This window comes from Oenanthe melanoleuca, chromosome 2 (assembly GCF_029582105.1).
Source record: "Oenanthe melanoleuca isolate GR-GAL-2019-014 chromosome 2, OMel1.0, whole genome shotgun sequence".
NCBI lineage: Eukaryota > Metazoa > Chordata > Aves > Passeriformes > Muscicapidae > Oenanthe > Oenanthe melanoleuca.
Window position 1 is genome coordinate 255,434 of NC_079335.1, and position 19,095 is coordinate 274,528.

Sequence of the window (19,095 nt, forward strand, 5' to 3'; positions counted from 1 at the left end):
CCCGTCCCCTCTGTCCCGGGGGACCCCTTGGACCCTGCGGTTTATTCCTTTGGGGCTGCAAAAACTCTGCCATCATCTTTGCCTTAGCCTTTGCCTTTTCCTCATCCCTTCTCACATATATCTGCTGTGCTTTTCTAACCAATTCTTCCAGAGGCTTATTTTGCCACTTTTCATCTTTTTGTACTCCTTTTCTTATATTAGGCCAAGCCTTAGTAACAAATTGCACTTTCAGCAATGTGTTAAAGACTGGCCCCTCAGGATCCATCCCCCCATGTTTCCTCAAGGCATCCATAATCCTCTCCAGCCAATGAGAGGGACTTTCCTGTTTCTCCTGTTCTAACGACATAGCCTTATAGCTACGTTGTTAGCTTTGAGAGCCGCTGACTTGATTGCCCTGATCAGATAAGCACGGTAATCACGGAGGCGAGCCAAACTAGCCTGGTTATTTGGGTCTCACTGGGGGTCCGCCTGGGGGACGGCACCATCCACCGTAGGTGCATTGGGTACAGCCCCCCCCGCTGCCCACGGACGCCCATCCCCTCACAGCTGCCGAGCCCCCCACAAAGCCATTCGTCTCTCCGATGACCCAAACAAAACTCCCAAAAGAAAATTCCAATCCTTCCATGTATAATCCGCATTTCCCAAATATTCCTTTATTTTTGTTCTCCTTTTCTTTATCACACACCGTATACCAGAACTTGTGCCTGTCCTGTCACAGTCCAAACACTTTTCCCCCACCGGTGCTCCCAGTGAGCACGTCCCGCAACCTCACGGGCGGCTGGGCATCCCGCAGCCTCACGGGGGCCAGCGGACACTGCCGGCCCTGCCCGGGGGTGTCGGTGTCAGGCACAGCCCGGCACAGAGCACCGGCAGATCCACAGCCCCCAGCCCATGTTCTCGGTCCCGCAGCTCCATGCCCGGCCCTGCCGCTCATTGCCTCACCCATATCTATCACACACTCCTCTTCAATTCTGTTGTAACGCACAAACACTCTCCATCCACCCGCCGCTGTCGAGACCCTCTCTCGACTCCCGTTTTTGCCCCTCAGGCCATGGACTATCGAGTCCCTTTCTCGATTTCCCTTATTGCCCCCCCAGGGCATCTATATAACATGGCCTTAATAAGCCCCTTTGACAACTTATACTCTGGCCACACAAAATAACAATATTTTACCATAATTTTCATAGTTACCTCTGAGTGAATATACAATCTGTCCCAAGACCCCAGCACTTTCCCCAAGGGACTCTCCGGGGGCCCTTTCCCGCCTTCACCCTTCCAACCCCCCATGGGTGTCCTGTTTCACCTGTGCTGCCCTCCATGGGCGCCCTCCCAGGTGTACCTGTGCTGCCCTCCGTGGGTTCCCCGTTTCACCTGTGCTGCCCTCCATGGGCGCCCTCTCAGGTGTACCTGTGCTGCCCTCCCAGGTTTGCTCCCCGAGGATCCCATTTTACTCACCGGTGAGATTTTCACTGGTCCTTCCCTGCGGACTCTTCACGGACCCCTGGTCCGCCACTCGTCTGTCTCCTGGACAGTCTCGGGAACCCAATCGATCGCCCGGTGCCAGCCGGCACCCAGGGGAGCTGATCACCAAACTGGGTGAGGCGCGCCTTCAGCTCCACCGCTGCCTGCTGCCCCGGACGGTGGAAATATCCCAGATAGAGCCCCCAAATTGTAAGGAAAATTAATCCACAAACACCAGAGGTTTATGTCCAAAAAGGAGACAGAGGAGTCCTTTTTGCTTTATTCGAATAAAGGGAGAGGCCATGGGGCATTCCCCTGGAATCTCTCGAATTTTTGGAGGACGCAGCCTCCCTTTTTATCCTAATTTCCCGGCCGCTTTTCCCTCTCTCTTTCCCCATTGGCTGAGGTACTTGAGAGGCACAGACTTCCCGGAACGCCTGACACCTGACATTCCCCTCTAATGTATAACCCTCCCTTTTAATTTTTAATTCTTGTAGAATTCATAGTTTCCCCCCCTGTTGCTTCTTTCATCTTCTGTTACCCAATTTCATTTACCAGCAAACCTACAGTTTGTTTGTAAAGGCAAATCTCTTTTTCCATTCACCAATCAGTGTAATCCCTCCCATTGTTTCTTTTATCTCTAGGTGCTAACTTTATCTACCAACAGATTTACAATTTATTTGTAAAGACAAATGTAACATTCCTCTCATGTGTAAACACTTTTACATCATTTTATCGTTTTTGCTTTTGTCACTCTTTAATCTCTGCCCAGCACCTTCAGTGTGTGGGTAAAGCCACACTGTGAAAGGCCAAGTGTCCACAGAGAAGTCTTGAAACTGTATTTGAATAAAGGGACAGAGTTCCCACAGCCATGCCCCCATGGGGTTTCTCTCTCGGGGTTCTGGAGGGTACAGTCTCTCTTTATCCCCAACTCCCAGATGCACGGTGCCCTCTTCCGTTTCCCATTGCTGAGGCACCAGCAAGGTGCAGCCTTCCCAAACCACCTGCCCCACATCCCCCTCGGACCTGCCATTTCCCTCCAAAGTTCAGAAGTTCAGGCTGTCTGGGTTTTGCAATAGACATTGTGGGGACCCACTTCTCCTATTACCCTAAAGTTTGGGAGTTCAAATTCTCTGGTGAAAGTACCTGGGTACTGTGACAAACTGCATGTCTTCTCATGTGGAGACACTAAGACCCATTTTGAAGACATTGACAACCATTTCTCCTAAAGACCCCGACCCACTGAGTGGCTTTTCAAGGACATCACCACCCATCTTCCTATAAACTCCTGCCCTGTGTGGGTGGTGATGACCTGGCACAGGCTGCCTGGAGAAGTTGTGGCTGCCCCATCCCTGGAAGGGCTCAAGGCCAGGGTTGGATGGGGTTTGGATCAGCCTGGCCCAGGGGAAGATGTCCCTGGCCGGGCAGGGCTGGCCCCGGATGCGCTTTAAGGTCGCTCCATCCCGAACCATTCCCAATCCCGGGGCCGCGCGCTCGGCAGCGCCAGCAGCTCGTGCTGCCGCCTGCTGGTGTCACCCGGAACTGCAGCTGCTGCCCGCGCTCGCTGCTGCCCTCCGGTGGGCAATTCCTGAACCGCAACTCCCAGAATCCCAAAATCCCAGAATGGGTCAGGATGGAAGGAACCAGAGTGGGCACCTGGTCCAACCTCCCAGCTCAGGCAGCGTCATCCTGAGGCCAGGATTGGGTCGAGAACAGCACAGAATTGGACACAGCACTGGACAGAACTGAACATGGCACTGGAGAGAACTGGACACCGCACTGGGCAGAACTGCACATGCAATTGGGCTGAACTGGGAACAGCACTGGACCAAACTGGACACAGAACTGGATAGAACTGGACAGAGAACTGGTCAGAAGTACATATGGCATTGGGCAGAAATGGACACAGCACTGGGCAGAGTGGGACACAGCACTCCTGATGTGCCTCACTGGGCAGGGCAGAGGGGCATGGTCACTCCTTGACCTCCTGGTCCCACTCCTCCCGATTCCCCCCTGAGCATCACCTGACCCTGGGAACACCCAGACCCTTCTCAGAGATTTCTGTCCTGTATTTCTGCTTGGAATGAAATGAGTGTGAGGTTCCTCCCTCAGGAAGGGGGTAGCCCCCAAGGATCCTCCTCAAGGCTGAGAGTAGAGACGTTCACACGGGTGTGGGGAGTGACATTGAGCCCTGCCTGAGAATTGTCTCTTTTTGCTGCTTTGACAAAATTATTTAATGGATCTGTTTTGATAGAATGATTGGACAGAATTATTTTGATAGAACAATTTAAGAGAATTGTTTTGATACAATTGATTTGATAGAATTATTCAGAAGAATTGTTCTGATAGAATTATTTAGTAGAATTGCTTTGCACAGTGGCCTTGATGGCCACAGTGGCCACAGTGGCTGTGGCAGCCTTGTGGCTCGGACAGTCTTGGTGATCCTGATGGTCACAGTGGCCTTGGTGCTTATAGAGACCATGGTGGCCAGAGTGGTGGATGCAATGACCACAGTGCCAGTGGTGGCCACAGTGAACTCATGGAAGCCATGGCGCCAAGGTGGCCATAGTGGCAGTGGTGGCCTTGGGAGCCTTGGTGGCCACGTTTCTCTGGGGGTTCTGGTTGTCTTGGTGATCATGGTGACCATAGTGACTTTGGTGGCCTTGGCGCCATGGTTGCCACAGCGACCTTGCTGACCTCATGACCTTGGTGGCTTCGTGGCTTAGAGTATCCCAGTGGCCATTGCCAGGACAGTTGTGGCCAGGAGGAGTCCTCCAAGTTGGCAAGTGGCCCTTGGAATGCTCCCACCTAGGGAACAAAGAGGAGAGTCAAGGAGACCATGGGAGAGTGAGGGGGTCAGGGACAGCCATAATCGGGCTGGGGGTGACAGGATTGATGGGGGCCATGAGGTGACAGTGACAGGGTGTGGGGGGACATGGGGGCGTGTAAGGGCCAGGGAGGTCAGTGAGGTCATGGTGGGCTTAGGGGTGACAGGGTTGATGGGGAGGGGACATGGGGGGTGGCAGGGAGTGACAGGAGGTGACGAGGGGTGACATGGGGTTCCAGGGGATCAGAGGGTGCCATGAGGGGTCTCAGCCCTTCTGCATCCAGCACACAGGGCCTGTCCCTACAGCACTGTCTGTGCAGAGGTGGGACGGGGTCAGAATGGGGATGTCCTATCTCTGTCCCTGCCTCTGTCATTGCCTCTGTTCCTGTCCCTGTCCCTGTCCCTGTCCCTGTCCCCTCCCTGATATGGGGGTCCCCATCCCTGTGCCCTGTCATTGACATTCCTGTCTCCAGACTTGGTGTCCCTGGCACAGGGCGTCCTTTTCCCCACACACACCATGTGTGCCCCTGTCCCTGTTCCCCATCCCCAGTGAGTGTCATTGTCCCCTGTGTGTCCCCATGGCCCCAGTGGGTGTCCCCACGGCCCCAGGCTGTTCCCACCTTTCAGCCACTCGCAGTTGTATTTGCTGTAGGTCCCGTTAGGTTCGAGGTGGATTTGCACGTTCTTCGCTTCCTCGATGACTTCGGTGACCTTGAACTTCTCGAAGGGTGGGATCAGGACCTCCTCTTCCAGGGGATATTTGGAGAAGTTCTTGATGTATGCGCCATGACATGTGGTCACCTTGAACACTGTGGTTTTCCCAAAATATTTGCCTGTTTTTTCACAAAGCGACGCTGATGCGAATTGACCGAACCGGACGATGTCGCCAACATTTGCTTTGAACTTGTACTTGTCCACCCCCCGGTACACACAGTGACATTTCTGTCCATGCTTGTCCTTCAGTGTGGCCAGGGCGTCAGTCAGCAGGAAATGCAGCGTTTTGAAGTGGAACTTGTCCCGGTACACCTGGGGGGAGCGTCCGGCCACTCTCACTTCGTTATTGAACTGCTCGTGCAGGTCATCCATGGTGTAGGCCATGAGAGCGATGGCCTGGGCTGAGGATGACAGAGGGGACACAGGGGACACCCTTCCCTGCCACTCTGCCACAGCCTTTGGCCAGACCTTGGCAAACAGAGGATTCTTCTGGAAATCTGAGCGGTTCAGGGCCGGCAGTGCTGCCTTCATGGCAGGGCCACAGCCCTGGTATTGGTCATCGAAGGAGTCTGGGGCCATGTCCAGGGGCTTCACCTCATAGGCTGTGGTGGCCACGGTCATTGCCAGCAGTGCCAGGGTGAGAGCCAGGAGGGCCATGGAGGGCAGAGGCCACAGGAACCAAAGAGGACACTAGGGGACACAGAGGGTACAGAGAGGTGACACTGGGGAGCACGGAGGCGAAACGGAGGGTTCACTGGGAGGGTTCCTCACTGAGGGACTGGGGAAGGGAGTGGGGTCACCCCAGGGAGAAGGGAGGCATTTCTTGGACATTTCCACGGCCCCTGATCCCAAATCCTGGGGTTATTTTGCCTCCCCAATGTCCCCCAGCCTCCCAGGGACCCCAATCCCAATCCCAGAGTAGCATGCCCCCCCCCAGAAGCACAATCCTACTCCCATGGTTACAATTCCCCTCAGCCCACCCAAGACCCCAGCCCAAATCCTGATGTCACTCCCTGAGCCCCTCACTGTTCCCCTCAGCCTGTCCCAGACCCCAATCCCACTCCCAGTCCCCAATTTCTTCAGTGTCACCCCAGAACCTCAAACCAAATTCAGGCATCACTCCCTACCCCCACAGTGCTCCCCAGCCTCCTCATGACTCCAATCCCAACCCCACCATCCCATGTCCACCCTCACTTTCCTCCAGAGCACCCCAGGACCCCAATTCCAGTCCTGTGACTCCCCAGTGCCCCCCAGACCCCAATCCCACATTCCCCTGTCCCCCTCAAGTGTCCCCAGTGTCCCCCCAGCCCCTGATACCGAAATCAGCCGGAGTGAACTCCCTGGCACAGCTGGAGGTACCAGAGAGCCGGAATTCTTTATCAGCTCGGACTCACAGCGGATTTCTCCTGCTCCTGCAGCTCGGGGGGACTTTGCACAGGGTATTTATCCACCCTAATTATAAATATTCATTAAAGTGGGCTGCTTAGCTAATACAGACCCAGCAATTTTCCCACAGAAAATTTGCATGGATCGGCCTCTTTTAGGAAACAGTTGTATTGTCCTGGAGTTGCAGAAGTGGATTCAGGGTGTGGTTTTCATTGAGTGCCCCAATATCCCGGATCACCTTGCCTTGACCTTTCACTTTTGGCTACCGCTGCCGCTTCTGTTTTACAAAACGTGCCAAAATCCCCACACTGGACTTCCTTTTATCAGTTTGTCCACAGGTTCTAGCCATGTGTTTTCTGCTCTGTCTACACTTTTACATCCTTCTATGTTTTCTGCTACTTCATGTTTCAGCCATATCCAGCACCTGCAGAGGAACAGAAACCTTCTATTCTCTTATTTCTCACCCCTCAGGACCCCAATCCCACGGTCCCACATCCCCCCAGCGTTCCCAGTCCCACTCCTCACTGCTCACTGGGCTGCTGTCACACCCCAGACACCAACTGGGGTCCCATACCAGGTGACATCCCTGTAGGTGCCCCGAGCCTGGGGATGATCACTTGGGGGAGTTCCCTGGCTGTGTTGGTGGGGCAGGAGGAATTCTGGACCTCCAAAAAAGGGCTCCACCAACACCAGCAGATACCTGAACCCTTCTTAACATGGTAGCTCAGAAAATCCATTTGCCTGCAATCCCTGGGAGTGTTTCCCCTTTCAGCAATCCCTGGGGGTGATGGGTTTGAGCTCAAAGGGTTAATTTAAAACAGACCTGGCATAGTTCTTGAACAGTTCTGTCCTGGGGACACTGAGTGTCTGAGGTCATACACCAGTCCCCATCCCATGGACTCCCCCGAGGTTTGCTGGTGCTTCTCTCCTTCACCAACTGCAGCATCAGTCGGGGTGGGCCTTGACTGGTTATTGGGGCAGAACTGGACACATCACTGGAAAAAACTGGACACAGAACTGGACAGAACTGGACACAGCAATGGAGAGAGCTGGACAGCACTGGATAGAACTGGACACAGTACTGGACACAGAACTGGGCAGAGCTGGTCAAAGCACTGGGCAGAGCTGGACGTACAACTGCACAGAACTGGACACAGCACTAGAAAAAACTGTGCATGGCTCTGGACAGAACTGGACACAACACTGGGCCAAACTGGACACAGCACTGGACACAGCACTGGACACAGCACTGGACAGAGCTGAACACAGCGCTGGACATAGTGGGACCCAGCACTCCTGATGTGTCTCCTTGGGAAGAGCAGAGGGGCATGGTCAGTCCCTGGCCTCCTGGCTCTGCTCCTCTTGATGCCTCCCAGGTTCCTCCTGGCCCCAGGCCACATGGCCAGCTCCACTGGTCACCCAGCAGCACCCCCAGACCCTTCTACAGAGTTACTCCAGCAGGTTCCTCCTATCCGAGGGTGGCACTGGGGACTGTCCCTCCCCAGGGCTAGGACCTGTCCTTGCCCTCTCCAACATCCCAATTTCCAGGCTTTAAGCTCCAGATGGAGTGCAGGGAGGGGCAGGATACTTTGCCTGGAATGTGGCAAAGGGACAAAGCCCCATTCATGGCCATCAGGACTGGACTGAGAGGAATCTTGTGCAGATTTTGGTGCTGAATTGGGCTGGAGCCATCTCAAATTGCCAACCCCGAATTGCCAACCAGTGCTGAAGAAGCAGAGTGGGGGCCCGGCGTTCATTACCTGACCCTGAGAACATCCAGTCCCCTCTCAGACAGAGACTCCTGTCCCATGTTGCTGCTTGGAATGAAATGGGTGTGAGGTTCCTCCCTCAGGAAGGGGATGCTCCCCACAAAAGATGCTTCTCCAGGGACCCCCGAGCAGAGGTCCCTATTCAGGTGCCTCTTGCTGTAAAGGGTGGTGCCAAGGTGCAGTGACTTCCCTCGAGAAGAGTTTTTATAAAGACAGAAGAGTTTTTATAAAGATGTGTTGTGGGGTGCTCAGGCACACTGACCCCACTGCTGTGATTATCAGCTCCTTTGGGAGAGACCCTTTAGGGTGACAAAGGCCTGAGACAGGGTCTTTGTGTGAGGCTCCTCAAAGACCCTTTATCAGGTAATGCCAGGAAGAGTGCCAGGGATGAAAGTAACCCCAGAAGTCAGAGGGAGCCGGGGTTATATGGGAAAGGCAGGGGGTGGGGTAGAGCAACCAGCGAATCATCTGAGGGAACAGGGATGGAGTAATAGAGGGGAGGGCAAATAGGATACAGAGAATCAGCATAAGTTACACGGCACCCTGGGGTGGTTTTTGTGTCTCCATCACATCGAGGGTTTTGCCCACCTAAGGGCCTTTCTCTGTTACTGTAGGAGGGTTACAGATGGGAGAAAAGACACAGTAACATGGCATTTTCTTGTAAGAAAGAACAGCTTATTGAAAGATGCCTTGGCTTATAAATAAAACAGTTCCGTGCAAAACAAAGTACAGATGGTTCCTTGGTCAGAGAAGGAGACATTTCTTGCTCCAGGCTTTGTCGTGGATCCAGCTGGTGTTTATCTTTTGTTATAATTATTTCTTTTATGTTTACAGGACAGGAAGACCTCTCGCTTGGGAAAAGCCCTAGCTGAGCCTGAGAAAGTTAAACTGGAAAACTCCTTTAAGATTTTCCCTGGGCCTGTAATGGCCACATTTCTCTAGGGTTGCACCTTAACCCTTTTGGCCTTCAGGTCTCATCCCTCCACGGGAGCACTGACATCACTGGGTCTGAGGGCCCACCGTCCTCCACAACACCCCCTTCTTATTTAATGACAATGAAAAAACTGTGGAAAGAGGTGGGTGTCATGTTGAGGAAGGTAAAAGACAAGTAGGTTTGGTAAAAGGTAAGGAAGGGTTGGGGAGGAGGGGGGTGTGAAGGTAAGTGTAGGGGTAAATGGAGTTCAAGGATTTCATCAGAATTGGGGGAGACTGAATAGCAGTAGTTGGGATTGCATCTGGGTGGTAAGTTTTGTTTTTATTTGAGGTTGTGTCGATTTCTCTGGAGTGTGGCAATGGATCTGGAGCCTATAAGGGGTCAGAGGATGGTACATGGCCCTTGGATGCATCAGCATCTTCATCTCCAGACAGAGCTGGTTTGATCTTTTGGTTGTTGTGTTTAACACTTGGAGATGCTGTGATTGTTATTTGTGGGGGCAGTGTTTGTCAGGCTCAGGTAAGGCTTGATGTTTTTCCCTGGGAGCCATTTGGGGCCAGATGGTAATGAGAACAGACATACCCCTCCCCCAGGTGATTAAAGTGAAAGGCCCAGGTATTTGATGTGTTTCAGGGTCCTTGATGAGCACTTGCAGTTTCTGCTTAGCTCTATCCAAATTTAAGATGTGCTTGAGTAAGGGGGTTAGGCTCGGAGGCAGAACAGTTTAGGAAGTCAATGACACAGAACACTTTACAGAGTCTTTCAAGGGGAGATAAGATCTCTGTTCCTCCCTGCTGCTGATCAAGGACCCTCTGGATGGTCTGGTGGCTCCTTTGAACAATCAATTGGACTGGGATTGATGGGCATGCTCCTCTTGTGCTTTACACCCCACTGACTGAAATGTCCTTCAGTTTACATGAGGTGTGAGCAGGGCCACTGTCAGTTTAGTTTACATGAGGTGTGAGCAGGGCCACTGTCAGTTTTCACTTGCTCAGGGACTCCCAGGGTGGCAAAAGGAGAAAATGCTGTATGATATGGGTGGTATTTTGTCCTGCATGGGCCAACACAAATTTGGATTTGAGACCTCCTTGAGAAAAGAATGTCCAGGTCTCATAGTTGCACCTGCTACGTAAGCTGAATCTATTTATCAAATTGAATGGCTCTTGGAATCTCTCAAAACCCCTGATGATGGCTGCTGGCTCAGCAGTTTGTGGGGATCCTACCACCACCTGCACATCAGACTCCCACTTCTGTGTCCTGGGCTCCCTCCAAATCATTACTGTCTTGTGGGAAGACCCTGAGCCGTCAGGGCAAATGATCAAAACTTTGAGAGGCGTTTTGCTTTGTACAAATTTAGGGACCAGATTAATTCTAATTTAAACAGCTTATGGCTGGGTGAATGAATTGAGATTTGGCCAGTGGAACTATTTAGAGAGAACTGGAGGCTCTCGTTGGTTTGGAGTAAGTTCTCCAGATCTCCAGTAGTCGCTAATGGGAGATAGATCCATATGAAATCACACCTCTCAAAAGACCTGAGGCAAGCTCTGGCTTTATTTACAAGGTGTACAATTATTTCGTGTGGCACAACAATCGTCTTGTGGTTTGGTTGTGTGTAAATACTCATTCAATGATTCAAAGTGGGTCCTTTTGTCTGGAGTCCCACTGGTGAATGAGGCCATGAAAGCGAGGTGCCTTAGCTAAGATGATGAGGTGGAGAGGCAGGCTGGGCTCAATACGGTGGGCTCTGTGTGAAGACAAGGCCTGCTGCACTTTGATGATAGAATTTTGGGATTCCGGTGTGCAGATTGGTGGCAAATCCAGGTTCTCACTCTGAGAAATGAGATTGAACATGGGGCTGAGGTCCTGTGTCATGATCCCCAGCAGAGGCCGTACACAATTGATGGATCCACATGATTGGTGCAAGTCTCTTGGGGTCCTTGGGTCATCCCACATGGTGAGCTTCTGGGGCACAACAGTCCACTCCTGGATTCACAGTCCGAGGTAAATCCAAGGACAAGTGTATTGAATTTTATTTTCCCAAATCTCAAACCCAGCCTCTTCGATGGTCTTTACTGTTTTATTATCAGTCCTGCCCAGGTAAGTTTTCTCTGATGCACAGACCAATTTATCATCCATGAAGTGATGAATGATTGCCTCGGGGAACGGGTTCTGGATGGGTGACAGGATGTGGGTAATTTACCACTGGCAAATAGAAGGGGAATTTTTCATTCCCTGGAGAAGGACAAGCCAATGGTGACATTGAGAGAGCCCTGTCTGTTGGGGGAGGGAACAGAGATGACAAACTTGGGCACATCATGGAGACAGAGGGGGATACACAGAAGCAATCCTTTATATCTATTATTGCAAGCTGCCTTTCCCAGGGCAACACTGATGCTAGGTAGGAAATGTTTGGCTCCTCCCCTGGCTGGAGCATCTCCCAGTGGGATGATGGAATTTTATCAGTCATGCCCTGGGACTCAATGGCCATGAACAGGAGATATCTCCTGGAGGGAGGATGGGCTGTGGGAAAGATGAAGATGATTGCCCCAGCTGGTTTAACAGATGGTGATACAATACATACTTTTAGTCACATCCTGTGTTGCAACGTAAGACATCTCATTTCTGTAGCTGTGTTGGTGTTCTTGGTGGTCACAGTGACCACAGTGACCTTGGGGATCTCGATGACCTCGTGGCTCAGAGGATCCCAGTGGCCATTGCCAGGGCTGTGGTGGCCAGGAGGAGTCCTCCGAGGTGGGCGGGGACCCTGGGGACGCTCCCACCTGGGGGACAAAGAGGGGAGTCATGGTGACCATGGGGGAGTGAGGGGGTCAGGGATGGTTGTAATGGGGCTGGGGGTGACAGGAGAGATGGGGACCATGAGGTGACAGTGACAGGGTGTGGGGGGATATGGGGGGGTCCAGGGGCCACAGAGGTCCAGGGGGTCATGGTGGGCTTAGGGGCGACAAGGGTCAGGGTACCAGGAGGTGCCAGGGGGTGAAGGGGTGCCATGAGGGGTCCCGGCCCACCCAAATCCAGCACACAGGGTCTGTCCCCACAACACTGTCAGTGGAGAGGATGGACAGGATTGGAATGGGTGTGTCCCTGTCTCTGTCCCTCTCACTCTCCTTGTCCATGCCCTTGTCCTCCCCTGGAAGGAGTGTCTGTCCCTGTCCCTATCCCTGTCGTCTCCCAGATATGGGGGGTCCCCATCCCTGTGCCCTGTCCTGGCCATTCCTGTCCCCAGTTTTGGTGTCCCCGGCACAGGGCGTCCTTGTACCCACACACACCATGGGTGCCCCTGTCCCTGTTCCCCATCCCCAGTGAGTGTCATTGTCCCCTGTGTGTCCCCATGGCCCCAGTGGGTGTCCCCATGGCCCCAGGCTGTCCCCACCTTTCAGCCACTCGCAGTTGTATTTGCTGTAGGTCCCGATGGAGTTGAGGTGGATTCGGACGTTCCCTGTTCCCTTGATGACTTTCATGATGGTGAACTTCTCGAAGGGTGGGATCAGCACCTCCTCTTCTATGGGATATCTGGAGAATTTCCTGATGTTCGCGCTGTAACACGTCTGCACCTTGAACACCGTGGTTTTCCCAAAATCTTGGATCGCATTTTCACAAAGTGACGACGGCGCGAATTGACTGAACCGGACGATGTCGCCAATCTTTGCCTGGAACAGGTACTTGTCCACCACCCGGTACACACAGAGACATTCCTGCTTCCTCTGAGCAGCCCTCAGCGTGGCCAGGGCGTCGGTCAGCAGGAAATGCAGAGTTTTGAAGTGGAAGTTGTCCCGGTATTCCTGTGGGGAGCGCCCGGCCACTCTCACTGCGTTGTTGAACTCCTTGTGCAGGTAAATCATGGTGTAGGCCATGATGGCAATGGCCTGGGCTGAGGATGACAGAGGGGACAGAGGGGACCCCCGTCTCTGCCACTCTTCCACGGCCTCAGGCCAGACCTGGGCGAACAGAGGATTCTCCTGGAACTCAGAGCGGTTCAGGGCCGGCAGCGCGGCCTTCATCTCAGGGCCACAGCCCTGGTACTGGTCATCGAAGGATTTCCAGGCCATGTCCAGGGGTGTCACCATTATGGCTGTGGTGGCCACGGTCATTGCCAGCAGAGCCAGGGTGAGAGCCAGGAGGGCCATGGAGGGGAGAGGCCACAGGAACCAGTGTGGACACTGAGGGACACAGAGGGGACACAGAGGTGACACTGGGAGGGTTCCTCAGTGAGAGACTGGGGAGGGCAGTGGGGTCAGCCCAGGGGGAAGGGAGGCACTCCTGGTCAGGAGACCCCTGAACTTGTCCAGGGTCCCTGATCCCAAATCCAGGGTTACTTTTCTCTCCCCAGTGTCTTCCAGCCCCCAGGGACCCCAGTCCCAATCCCACAGTACCATGGCCCCACCCCAGAAGCCCAATCCTACTCCCATGATTGCAATTCCCCTCAGCCCACCCAGGACCCCAGCCCAAATCCTGGGGTCACTCCCTGAGCCCCTCACTGTTCCCCTCAGCCTGTCCCCAGACCCCAATCCCACTCACAATCCCCAATTTCTTTGGTGTCACCCCAGAACCTCAACCCAAATCCAGGCATCACCCCCTACCCCCACAGTGTGTCCCAGTCCCACTCCCACCATCCCATGTCCCCCCTCACCTTCCCCTAGAGCACCCCTAAATCCAATTCCAGTCCTGTGACTCCCCCAGTGCCCCCCAGATCCCAGTCCCCCTGTCCACTGTCCCTCCCCTATTGTCCCCAGTGTCCCCCCAACCCCTGATACCGAAATCAGCCGGAGTGAACTCCCTGGCACAGCTGGAGGTACCAGAGAGCCGGAATTCTTTATCAGCTTGGACTCACAGCAGATCTCTCCTACTCCCACAGCTCAGGGGGGCTTTGCACAGGGTATTTATCCACCCTAATTATAAATATTCATTAAAGTGGGCTGCTTAGCTAACACAGACCAGGGCTTTTCCCGTAAATAATTTGCATGGCTCTGACTCTTATAATAAATAATGTTATTGTCTTGGAGAGAAATAACAATAGTTTTTCCGGGTGTGGTTTTCATTGAGTGCCCAATGTCCAGGAAAACCTCGCCTTGACCTTGCACTTTTGGCCACTGCTGCTGCTTCTGTGTTACAGAACTTGCCAAAATTCCCACACTTGAGTTCCTTTTATCCATTTGTGCATTGGCTCCAGCCACGTTTTTTCTGCTCTGTCTACACTTTTACATCCTTCTGTGTTTTCTGCTACTTCACGTTTCAGCCCTATCCAGCACCTGCAGAGGAACTGAAACCTTCTATTCTCTTATTTCTCTCCCCTCAGGACCCCAATCCCACAGTCCCACATCTCCCCAGTGCCCCCAGTCCCACTCCCCACTGCTCACTGGGCTGCTGTCACACCCCAGACACCAACTGGGGTCCCATACCAGGTGACATCCCTGTAGGCACCCCGAGCCTGGGGATGATCTCTTGGGGAGTTCCCTGGTGTGACAGGAGAAGTGGTTTACCAAAATAAAAGTATTGGTCTGATTCTGATACTCAGCTGTGATGGACAAAAGACTCTCTAACAATTAAAGTTAGGAAGTGATTGTTTATTCAGTGAGGTAATCCTCTAATACACACTGCAGAATCACAGGTGATCACAGAGACTGTTTATTGGCAAAGGATTCAAACAAATACATATTCATAATAACAGTCCCTCCCATCCCCTGCTTCCCATGGTAATTAGTTTGATCACCTATTGATTTCTTAATTAACTCTGGGGTCGTTTTCATGGTGAGGGGTCTTAAAAGGAGGAAGTAAGGTGAGTCTTCCTCACCCTGAACTCTTGACCTTTTCCATCAATGACAATACAAATGATTTCTGAGTCAAATTTTTCAAGGAATGGGTTTCCAGTTGCATTTTCTGTGTTTCTTTGGGTCTGCTCACTAGTTTTTGTCTTTTCCCATTGTGAGCAAACATAAAATGACAGAAAAATCAATTACTTAAGTTTCTGATAACTACTCCCTTCTAACTTTTATTTTCAGCAAGGTAACTAAAATCCTGGTTTTCTAAGATTAGTGTTTCAGAAGTTCTGGGCCCCCAAAAGAGGGATCCACCAACACCAGGAGATACCTGAACCCTTCTTGGTTTGTGCTCTGATTTAGGGCAGATTTGGGAGGAAACCTCCCAATGCAGGCCCTCCAGGGAACAGATTCAAGCAGTGCCTCCCAAAAATGGTTTGGGGAAAAAATATTTCCTCAGAGAAAAGTGGAAAAAAAATCTGTTTATTTAACAGACAAAGCAGTTCCCAGCACCAAAATGAACGGTGCCAAAGAGCAAGACCTCTCTTTCCTCTGAAGGAGTTGACAAATTCATAAAAGCCCCTTCTGTGGGCTGCAGCCTGGCTTGCTCAGGCTGTTTTTAGTTGTTTTGGCTCTGGGAAATGTCACAGCCCAGGCCGGGCCTGGTGGGTTACAGGTGTGAGCTCCTGGTGCTCCCCTGGGCTTTCAGTCCAGAGCAGGTTTGAGAAATTCCAAAAAAAGGGAAAAAAACCAGTCCAGGGGAACTCCTTTGGCTCAGCTAGGGAGAAAAAACAAAACAACTAAAAAGCCAAAAGAGCTGTGTCTGTCCTGCTGTCCACTGCAGACAGCCTGGCCTGTGTGAAGGATGAGGAGGGGCGAGTGCAGACTCTGATAACAAACTCTGCACTTCTTCTCTCCCCTTTTCACTGCTGAAACCAGTCTTAAACTCAACATTCAGCACCAACAGAACAGACGATTTGGGGGTACAAACATCATAAAGTCACCCCAAGACAGCGTGGCTGCTCAGAAAATCCGTTTGCCTGCAATTCCCAGGAGTGTTTCCTCTTTTCCCTGGGGGTGGTGGGTTTCAGCTCAAAGGAATTTAAATTTAATTCAAAACAGACTGGGGCACTGTTCTGGAACAGATCTGACAGTTCTGTCCTGGGGACACTGAGTGTCTGAGGCTGTCCCCACCCCAGTGACTCTCCCAGGGTTTGCTGCTGCTTCTCTCCTTCCCCAGCTGCAGCATCAGTCCTGGTGCTGGTGATTACTGGGAGTTATCACCCACCCACCCTCTTTACTGGGGCCTTTTCCACAAGCAGTCAATTTTTAATCAGCCAAACTCTATCCAGGCCTCCCCTCTGGAGGTGAAATTCCCTTATCAGGAATTAACACCAGGGTGCTTTATTGCAGGGTAATTTCCCCCATGGATTTGGCAATCCCCACACTGCTGTGCCCTGGAATGTGTCACAGCCCCTTCTTTGGCTGCTGTTGAGGAAGGACAATATTTCCTGTTCATATTTAATCAGACATCCCTGTGCTGTGAATGGATTTCTTTCTCTCCATGTGGCTCCATGGGCATGAGCAATGCCCAAAGCAGATCTCAAGTGAGTTCCTATGTTTGCTCTTTTTCCTGCTGCCACCTCCAGAGCTCTTGGTGACACTGTGAGCTCCTCCCGTGGTTCCACATCTCCTTGTGGTTACAGTGACCAGAGTATAAACTGTACAGCAAAACCATCAGCTGCTGTCCCAGACTGGATTTCCTGGCCCCTGGGACGAGCAGAACAGTCTCTGCTGTGGCTCACAGTTGTTCTGTGATTGAGCTGTTCTGAACAGCACCCCACAGGTCTCCTGAGCCTCCCCACAAAGAGGCCCCAGGATGACTCTGATTTGGACTCCTGAGGAAGGACACACGCTCTGTAACCCAAACATGCCCCAATTTCCACCTCCCCATGGGATCTCCAGGCTTCAACAAACCCCTTTGACTTTAGTGAACCAGCAGCAGCACCAGGCTCTGGCAGTCCTGGCCCAGAGGTTTCATTTTCTTGCCCAGTTTTGGGATTCAGTTTGGCCAGCCAGGTAGGAGAGAGTTCTCTGCCCAGCTGCAAGGTCAGCTGGAGATGGGCAGGCCCTTGGTGTGCCCTGAGAATTCCTGGAGGGACTCCACGTTCCACCGGCTCTGCGGGGGGAGACGAGGACGGACAGCTGGAAATTCAAGGTATTTGTTGATTGCTTTGGGTTTTCTTTCTGGTCTTGGTTCAGTAACTGCTGTGACAGCTCAGGCAGGGCGCTGGATCACGGGTCAAATTCCCAAAATTGACACTACACAGGTTGGAGTCCTTTAGGGGTTAGAGTCCCTAAAGAAATGCTGATGAATTTAGGTACTGGCCCAGGTCTTGGAATTTGGGGTTTGATTGTTGTTTGATTGTCATTCTGTGCCTCCTGTACATAGCTGATGTTTCCTGTCCATGTGTTTGTTAATAAGATTTCATTTCTTACCTGTGCATCTGTCAAAAGGATTTTGGCTTGTGCCACCTCGTCCTGCATTCCCCTGTGGATCAGGACAGGGTGGATTGTGCAGGGCTGGGCTGTGTGATCCTTCCCTGTTAATTGCTCATCAGAGCTGCAAACACCAGCACTGGTGCAGGACAGAACTCCCATTCCCAATCCCAGTGTCAAAGCAATGAGAGTTAAGAGAGGAGCACAATAATGATAATTACAGTGATAATTTTGGCTGTAAAGTGAGGGTGTCTGGATAGCACCAGGAGTGGGCAGCCCCAGCAGCAAGGAGATTGTCAAGAAGAGTCCCCTGGGGTGAATTTTGGCTTTTTGGAAAGGGTCCCTGGGGGTAATTTAAAGAAAAGTGAATTAATTAAATATTGTAATCAATGGTGGCCACAATATAAATTAGAAAATGAGAGAAAAGTGGTCTGTAAACGGGACCTTACAATGTAATACTCTATTGCAGTAAAGGTTGTTCTTAAGAAGAGAAAGCAAATGGAACAAAGTCATTTACCTGGACATGTTTCTCACTCTGAGAAACAAGCCTGAATGGCAGAGAGGGTGTGGTATTAGTTTACCCCCCAAGATCCCTCAGTTTTGGCCCTGGAGAAGGATGGAGGTCAAAGAAAAATGAGAAGGTGATGTTCTGCAGACAGGACAGGTCAGGGATGTCTTAAGCTGAGAGACAGAGGAGAAGAAGACAGCGAGGTTGATCTTTTAGAATTACAATCTAATCTCCTCAGGAGAGTTCTCTTCTACTCTTCAAAGTATTGGGCCTGAGCAATGATTTTACAAGGGCAATAAACCCTTATTTTACAGGGCTTTACCTATATGCAACATCTCTCCTGGTGCTGCAGCTCTGGGGGGCTTTGCCACACCAAATCTCTCCACCCTAATTTTACATACTCATTAAAATGAGCTTCTTAGCTAATACAGAACCAGCACTTCTCCTGTAAACAATTTGTGTGGCTCTGCCCCTTTCAGGGATAATTTTTATTGTCTTGGGGAGTCATAAAAATGGGGTCCCTGGGGTCATTTTCACTGAGTGCCCCAATAGCCCAGGTGACCTCACCTCAACTTTTGTCTTTGGGTGGGCAGTGCTCCCTTCTGTGTTAGAGAATTTATTAAACTTTATCTCTTTCTTCACTGGTTCCAGTCACATTTATTGTGCTGTGTAAACACATTTACATCCTTTTATCGTTTTTGCTTTTGTCACTCTTTAAGCTCTGCCCAGCACCTTCAGTGTGTGGGTAAAGCCACACTGTGAAAGGCCAAGTGTCCACAGAAAATTCTTGAAACTGTATTTGAATAAAGGAACAGAGTTCCCACAGCCATGCCCCCATGGGGTTTCTCTCTCGGGGTTCTGGAGGGTTCAGCCTCCTTTTATCTCCAACTCTCTTCCTTTCACCATTGCTGAGGCACCGGCAAGGTGCAGCCTTCCCAAACCACCTGCCCCACATCCCCTCAGACCTGCCATTTCCCCCCAAAATTCAGAAGTTCAGGCTGTCTGGGTTATGCAATAGACTTTGTGGGGTCCCACCTCTATTACCCCAAATTTTGGAAGCTCAGACTCTCTGGTGCGACCACCGGGTGCTGCGGGTACGGCAGGATAAACGCGGCTGGAGCCCGTGGAGGAGCCGCTGCAGGAGCTCCGGTGAGGGGATTTTGGAAAGTTCCGGCGGCTGAAAGCGAAAGGTCAGAGCGAGGAGATCGGGACATCGGAGCTGT

General features: G+C 51.8%; 2 protein-coding genes across 2 annotated transcripts; both read right to left on the bottom strand.

Moving 5' to 3' along the window:
- Positions 1-3,633: 3,633 nt before the first annotated feature.
- On the bottom strand, positions 3,634-6,466 carry LOC130250276 (erythroblast NAD(P)(+)--arginine ADP-ribosyltransferase-like). Its single transcript, XM_056485779.1, has 3 exons — positions 6,320-6,466; positions 4,909-5,692; positions 3,634-4,269 (listed from the first exon to the last, which is right to left on the bottom strand). Exons 2-3 carry the CDS (start codon positions 5,657-5,659, stop codon positions 4,184-4,186), a joined length of 837 nt encoding a protein of 278 aa, XP_056341754.1. The 5' UTR covers positions 5,660-5,692; positions 6,320-6,466; the 3' UTR covers positions 3,634-4,183.
- A 4,158-nt stretch (positions 6,467-10,624) lies between these two features.
- LOC130250275 (GPI-linked NAD(P)(+)--arginine ADP-ribosyltransferase 1-like) lies at positions 10,625-13,977 on the bottom strand. The gene is made up of 3 exons (XM_056485778.1): positions 13,864-13,977; positions 12,483-13,269; positions 10,625-11,871 (listed from the first exon to the last, which is right to left on the bottom strand). The coding sequence occupies exons 2-3, from the start codon at positions 13,234-13,236 to the stop codon at positions 11,786-11,788; spliced, it is 840 nt and encodes a 279-aa protein (XP_056341753.1). The 5' UTR covers positions 13,237-13,269; positions 13,864-13,977; the 3' UTR covers positions 10,625-11,785.
- Positions 13,978-19,095: the final 5,118 nt, after the last annotated feature.